General features: G+C 47.0%; 1 protein-coding gene across 1 annotated transcript in view; it reads right to left on the minus strand.

The window, feature by feature from the left end:
• Positions 1-7001, minus strand: part of itih5 (inter-alpha-trypsin inhibitor heavy chain 5) — a 74361-nt gene extending 67360 nt beyond the window's left edge. The window contains exons 1-3 of the mRNA XM_072471038.1: positions 6834-7001; positions 6593-6637; positions 3670-3833 (exon numbers count right to left, since the gene is read on the minus strand). Of these exons, the coding sequence (XP_072327139.1) occupies positions 3670-3833; positions 6593-6637; positions 6834-6938 (314 nt within the window). The 5' untranslated portion in view covers positions 6939-7001. The remainder of the gene's footprint in view (positions 1-3669; positions 3834-6592; positions 6638-6833) is intronic.
• Between the last annotated feature and the right edge of the window lie 242 nt (positions 7002-7243).

Here is a 7243-nt window from a genome sequence, read left to right on the forward strand (position 1 = left end):
TGGAGGCCGGCATTCTCCCCCCTTCCTTGCCATGCTTGCTGAAATCCTTTGTGAACTCACTAGAATTAAACTGGCCTACATCTACATTACTGTAACTAATATATTTAAAGTAACTATTTTATATCACATTCGTCAGGAGCACCATCACCAGCAAGTTCCCCTCCAAACCACACACCATCCGGACTTGGAACAACGTTGTCATGCATTCATTACTAACAGCACCGTGGGTGTATCTACAGCAGGTGAATTGCAGCGGTTCAAGAAGGCGGCTCACCACCACCTTCGCATGGACCATTAGGGATGAGCAACAAATGTTGGCCCCACCAGCAAAGATCATGAAAAGAACGAAAAAGAAATTCTTGCCTGTCTACGGTCTTGGAGAACCACATGTAAAGCACGTTATGCACAGTGAGGGGGGTGTATTGTACAGGTTCTTTACCAGTTCTCCAGTACTGAGTGAGCATGGCATAATGGCCGGAACCTTCTGCCTGTTGGGGTTCTCTATTCCTGCCGGCAGCGCACCTCCACCTGTGCGTTTCCCGGTGGTGTGCGGTGGCTTCAATGGGAAAGCAGCGAGATGAGGGAATCCCACCACTAGCGAACGGCGCACAAGCCCGGAGAATCCCACCCAATAATATAACATGCATAGTTAGGTAGATAGATTGACAGACTGTTGCTCACTCAGAAGCTTCTGAGTGTCAAGAGATCCTTAGGATTGAATTAGGATCAGAGAACTATTTCTCTTTACAATCGCTCTTCATTTTTAGCCAAACTTTTCATTTCGACAGCCACTGGGAAATAGTAGTAAATGTTACAGGTTGTGCCTTCAGATAGAACTAAATGGGTCCAATTTAGGTCAAATCTGGTTTCATAATGCATTGGGGGATCTTCCCTAATCCCTCAATGACTGGCTGCACAGATGAAAGTGAACAGGGACCAATCTGTTGGTGCAAGTTGAGAGTCGTTCTCATCCTAATTTAGTCCTGCTGTCAGCCGTGAAAAACAATCTAGCATGAGCCAAATACTCATCCAATACTTTATATCGCGCTAATTCCTCCCAATTAACATCTGGGACTAAGAATGCCAAAGCACATTACAACAGTAACAGTTACATCTGGGGAACACCATCCCCCAACGATCATATCAGATGTGTATCTCTTTTTCTGCTTGCAAAGCCAAAATGGTGGACCTTCAGCAAATTGATAGTCAGAGCAGATAAAAGGTCTATCTTAATGAGCTGGAATAGTTTGTGTTGGGTTATTTTCATCCCTATCTAGGTGGAAGTATCTCACATTGAAATCACTCAACTCTGCTGAAGGTCCTGTTTAACTGATTGTTATTTCGTTTCCTAGATGCAAAGTTGGTACATCTCGCGAATTTTAGGATAAAATGAGAATACAATACTTATGCTCAAACCAAAATAATGGGTCCGAATTTCCTGTCGAAATAACAGTCAGGCTGAAGCTGCTTGTCATTTCTTACGCATAATCAGGAACTTCGGGCATTTGGCTGATATGTGGTTACATGCAAATTTCTAATAATAATAATCTTTATTACTGTCACAAGTAGGCTACATTAACACTGCAATGAAGTTACTGTGAAAAGCCCCTAATCGCCACATTCTGGCGCCTGTTCGGGTACACAGAGGGAGAATTCAGAATGTCCAATTCACCTAACAAGCGCGTCTTTCAGGACTTGTGGGAGGAAACTGGAGCACCCGGAGGAAACCCACGCAGACACGGGGAGAACATGCAGACTCCGCACAGACAGTGACCCAGCTAGGAATTGAACCCGCGCCCCTGGTGCTGTGAAGCAACAGTGCTAGCCACTGTGCTACCGTGTCACCCCTAAAGGGTGCTGTCCAAATTGCATCAATCCACTTGTTAGCTTCATGAAAAGCAAAAGCTTGCTGCCTGCCTCATCATTGAAATATTGTGATGTTACTGCACTGGTGCACAAGGTACTGAGCTAATCACAGATAATTAGGGCTAGTAATTGATAGTGTAAGTAGAGAAATGTGATGATAATTAATTACTGCCAAGCAATTGCTCGGGCACTGAAAATGAGCATTTACAAGTGTGGAGCCGCATTTGGTCAAGGTTTGAACTTTTCATGGAGATTTTAAAACTTCCAAATGTTAAATAAAATGTGATTTCCCATCTGTCTCTTTTTGCTCTTTCATAATCCAGGGTGGGATTTCCCATAATTTGCCAGAATATCAGGCTCTGACTGAAAACTAGCATGCATCTCTCCAGATAAACGGCTGAGTTTTCAGACCAGATCTTGAGCCACTCTGACAAAAAACCTGAGGGCGTGGTTTACGTTGTCACTCTGGTGGGGTGAGGCCTGATAGAGCCGGCAAGATCAACTCCACAGAGACCGGCGTGCCATCGTTAAAGGGCACCCCGATCAGCAAAGAGGTAAAACTTCGCCAGCAACACCCCACAACGAAGGTATCGGGGTTCTGCCCCCACTATGGTACAATTATTGGGGGATACCCCTCTCCCCACAGTAAACAAACACAGCAGCATCACCGGCGCTCCCCCCCTCAATGCCAGGACCCCCCCCTCACTGCCTGCTACCCCCCCCCCCCCATCCCTGTAGGTTACCCTGCCAGTGACCGCTCCCCCATCACTACAGTTCCTTCCCACTCAATGCCCATTCCCCTGTCACTGGAAGTTCCCCTCTCAATGCCTGCTTCCCCCAAATGCCCACTTCCCCTTCAATGCCCATCACCCCCTCAATGCCCACAGCCCCCCACAAAGCCCGTTCTGTGACTATCATTGTCAAGTCCCTCCTTAAAAGCCTCAGTGCCCCCCTCCCACCTCACCACACAAAATGAGAAACACCCATCCCAATTGGGCTCCCCAGAGGGCCCACCCCAGCATTGCCCCTGGGCACAGATTGGCATTGCCGAATGGCGCTGTTCATCTCCCCTCCAGTGGCTATACTTACCTTTGTGGTCCCGGGGTGGGGGGATCCGCCACGACTGATCCGCGCCTTTATATACCTGTCCGAAAGCTCATCAACGTGGGCTCATGTCGGCGAGATATGAATATTAGGTATGGAGGGGAACATGAGGCAGATTGGCATTGTTAATCATATTAAAATGTATTTAATATATTACAATGAGGTTCTCACCCTTTGTGGGTGGGAATCTCATTACGTCATCAGCGAGGGATGTGGAAAATCGGAAACGCGATCTCCCCAGTGCGAATCGCGTTTCCCAATCCTTGCGCTACTCTGCATCCATGTCACCATTCTCACTGACGGCTAACGCAGATCCAAAATTTCACCCCCTCCCCCATTCTTTCTTTCTCTCTCGTTATTTTTTTTCTGTACCTGATTTGATATTGAATTCACCCAGTTCAATTCACCCTCCTTCCCGCTTTCCCGCAGTTTCTTTATAAATCCTCTGATCTGATTGATGAAGAAACCCCCCTGTTGCTTGCCCTGTGTACCCCCCTGCTCTGTTTTCAGTTCGCACTTCCCGAGACTTAGTGGGCAAAAATGCTTTGAGCTGGAGGGTGCAGAGGCAAATGTAACTAATGGAAAAGGCTCGGCAACAGCCAAACCTGACTCAGCATTCCACCCATTCATCGATCGTTCTGGTCAATCCGTGACAAACTCTCAATCAGCCCCAGAGAATCAAGGCTGGCGGATACCCACATTGTGAAGTTGGAAATGAAGGCAGAGGCTGGAATTTGCATTTGGAAAATTGCGTCTTTGGGTTTATAGGCCCGATTGACCATGGTGGAGGACACAGCTGTGAATGCATAGCGAGAAAAGATCGTGGATTTCACAACAAAATCTGTCAAATGGGGTTTACTATCCTGCAAGAGAGAAAAACAACAAAAACACAAGCTTAGTTCCCTGAAACAATATACTGAGCAAACAAAAAACATTTTTTCTGTTAATTTTCTCCGTAGGCTGAAACGCGTTAGAAATTGGAAACACGTTAAGGGATGGAGCTAGTTCTTCATGGAGGTTGTTGGCAACTTCTAATTTTGCTTCTGATCTACTTTACCTTCAGTCATCAGCTTCTATTTACAAGTGATAATTGGAGTAAAAATACATTCACCATTTTCGGAGTATTTTTCTAATCTAATAGCCTGTTGTTTGAGGATTTTGATTTTCTATAAATGCTCATCCATGATGGTAGTTTGAGATGAAGGTATTTCTGTATCAAAGATTTTTTTTAAATTTCTGTCCAAAGATGTGTGGTTTAGCTGGGTTGGCCATGAAAAATTGCCCCTTAGTGTGCAAGGATGTGCAGGTTAGGTTACGGGGTTACGGGGTAGGGTATAGTGGTCGGGGAAGAGTAAATGGCTACAGTGCTCATTTGAAGGGTCATTGCAGACCATCAGGCCAAACGGCCTCCTTCTGCAGTGTAGGGATTTTATAATTCTATATTTACTTGATTGTATCATTCAACATTTAAAGGCCAGAATTCAGTGTGTTAATTTAAGCATTTAAATTGTTACTAAAGGTGCTCCCTAAAGCTCTGTTTGTGGGTTTGAATGCTATATTTGTATTACAGTGATGTTCATCAGCAATATGTGAGATAATTCACATCTCACTTCACCATTATCGGGGGTAGGAAGGGATGTGGAGTTGAAATTACAATCAGATCAACCATGATTTTACTGGATGGCGCGGTGGTACAGTGGTTAGCACTGCTACCTCAGAGTCCCAGGGACCCGGGTTCAATTCCTGGCCTCGATGACTGTCACTTTCTCCCCGTGTCTGCGCGGGTTTCTTCCGGGTGCTCCGTTTTCCTCCCATAGTCCAAAGATGTGCAGGTTAGGTGGATTGGCCATTGCTAAATTGTCCCTTAGTATCCAAAAGATTAGGTTGGGTTACGGGGATAGGGTGGAGGCGTGGGCTTATGTCGGGCACCCTTTGCAAGGGCGGGTGCAGATCCGATGGGCCGAACAACCTCCTTCTGCAGTGTAGGGATTCTATGATTCAATGAATAGGAGAGCAGGCTCGAGGGGCCGAGTGACCTACCCCTGATCCTAATTTACATGTTTGTATGCGCTTAAATGGAGTTGAGATCCAGGTCATGACCTAATCAAATGTTCGATGGGCTGAATGGCCAACTTCTCTTGCTTACATTCCTAACTCATTCGATAGTTATTTACTGATGTAATTAATTTACTATCAGCGTGGTTGCCAATTTTGTTCTTATTCAGCCACAAGGTTGGATCACACAGAACTGAATGCTTTATATATTCCTGCCAGTAGCATCCATTTATTTACCACCAGGTCCCTGCGGTCAAATAGTATCAAAGCCATTCAAAGGCAGCCTGACTTGAAACGTTCGCCCACTTCTCTCCCCAGAGAGGCTGTCAGATCTGCTGAGGTTGTCCAGTATTTTCTCTTTTTGTTTCAGATTCCAGCATCCACAATAATAATCATCTTTATTGTCACTAAGTAGGCTTACATTAGCACTGCAATGAGGTCACTGTGAAAAATCCCCTAGTCGCCACACTCTGGCGCCTGTTCGAGTACACCGAGGGAGAATTCACAATGTCCAATTCACCTAACAGCACGTCTTTCGGGACTTGTGGGAGGAAACCGGAGCACCCGGAAGAAACCCACGCAGACACGGGGAGACCGTGTAGACTCCACACAGAGTGACCAAAGCCGGGAATCGAACCCGGGTCCCTGGCGCTGTGAAGCAACAGTGCTAACCACTGTGCTACCGTGCCGTCCATTTGCTTTTAATACTGGAAAGAGTGGCATTTTCAGGCGGCATGGTAGCACAGTGGTTAGCACTGTTGCTTCACAGCGGCAGGGTCCCAGGTTCGAATCCGACCTCGGGTCACTGTCTGTGCGGAGTCTGCACGTTCTCCCCGGGTCTGCGTGGGTTTCCTCCGGGTGCTCCGGTTTCCTCCCACAAGTCCCAAAAGACGTGCTTGTTAGGTGAATTGGACATTCTGAATTCCCCCTCCGTGTACCCGAACAGGTGCCGGAGTGTGGCGACTGGGGGATTTTCACGGTAACTTCATTGCAGTGTTAAGCCTACTTGGTGACGCTAATAAAGATTATTATTATTGCTACCCATTCTTAGCTGCTCTCAAGAGGGTGGTGATAATCTGCCTTCATGAACCTCTGCCATCCCTGTGGTGAAGGTGACCCCAGATGTTAGGCAGGGAGTTCCAGCACGAGACACCCAGTGACGTTGAAAGAACCAGGAATCACAAATCCGCCTGCAATGCATCGGTGACTACACTTCAAAAGGGATCCATAATTGCAAAATCCTTTTAATTGTCCTGAGGACGTCAATACAACTGGCTTCTTAATTGGCACCGTGCGCCAGGAAAGGAAATACAAGAGATCTAAAATTGTCCTAAAGCCAGCAGTGTAAGGGGACAGGTGGAGGGAGAAATGTTGTGGGGCTACTGTTGCAGATCCCAGCTGGAAGACGCTCAAGATCAGAGATTCCTCCTTCACCCTCCCAGCTCTCCTGCACACCCCGTGTGGCTATGAAAATACTGCCCAGGGACCTGGGGTGTGATATCCTGCACATTTCTGCTTTGCTGCTACAGTCAAACTAAACGGATAACATAAAGTTTCAGGGACTTACCGATCTCTGCGACACAACGATCTGCCTCGGAAGACGCTGAAACTCCTGAAACATAAAGGTGCATTAGATCAGAGCAAGTTTCACTGAGCTATTTTCAGACAATCCAATTCTTGTGCCACTTTAGTGAACATTTGCTGCCAAACTTTCTAAATTGCGTCAGATAAAACGCAATAAACTGCACAATTATAATTTAGGATCCACGCGTTCGCTGATTATTTGGGTCTTGAGTGCATTCGCTTACAGGTTGGGGATCTGCGTTGAAGCTGTCCGCTTCGCCCTTTAAACGCCAGCTCCCTTCTGCCCAGGAGGCAAGCGAAGAGCATGAGAATAAGAGAATTGCGATCATTGTCCCGCTTCCCTCCGCTGCTGTGGTGCAGTGTGAAGCTGCTGCACTTCAGCCTGAGCTGACTGACTGCCTCACTAACACTGCCTAGTCCCAGGGGGCACGGCTGGGCTGGTCTCCCCCCCCCCCCCCCCCCCTCCCCGGCTCAACCCACTCGGCTGCTCCACTCTCTTTCCTGAAGTGCAGCCTTTATTCTTTTTTTAAAATCCTTTAAACTTGGACACTCCTGCTTGGAAATTAAGTCTGTAGTGAAGGGGATATAGGAGCTATTTCAAAGGGCTTCCACGGGCTCGATGAGACGAGTGGCC

Source organism: Scyliorhinus torazame, chromosome 13 (assembly GCF_047496885.1).
Source record: "Scyliorhinus torazame isolate Kashiwa2021f chromosome 13, sScyTor2.1, whole genome shotgun sequence".
Taxonomy (NCBI): Eukaryota; Metazoa; Chordata; class Chondrichthyes; order Carcharhiniformes; family Scyliorhinidae; genus Scyliorhinus; species Scyliorhinus torazame.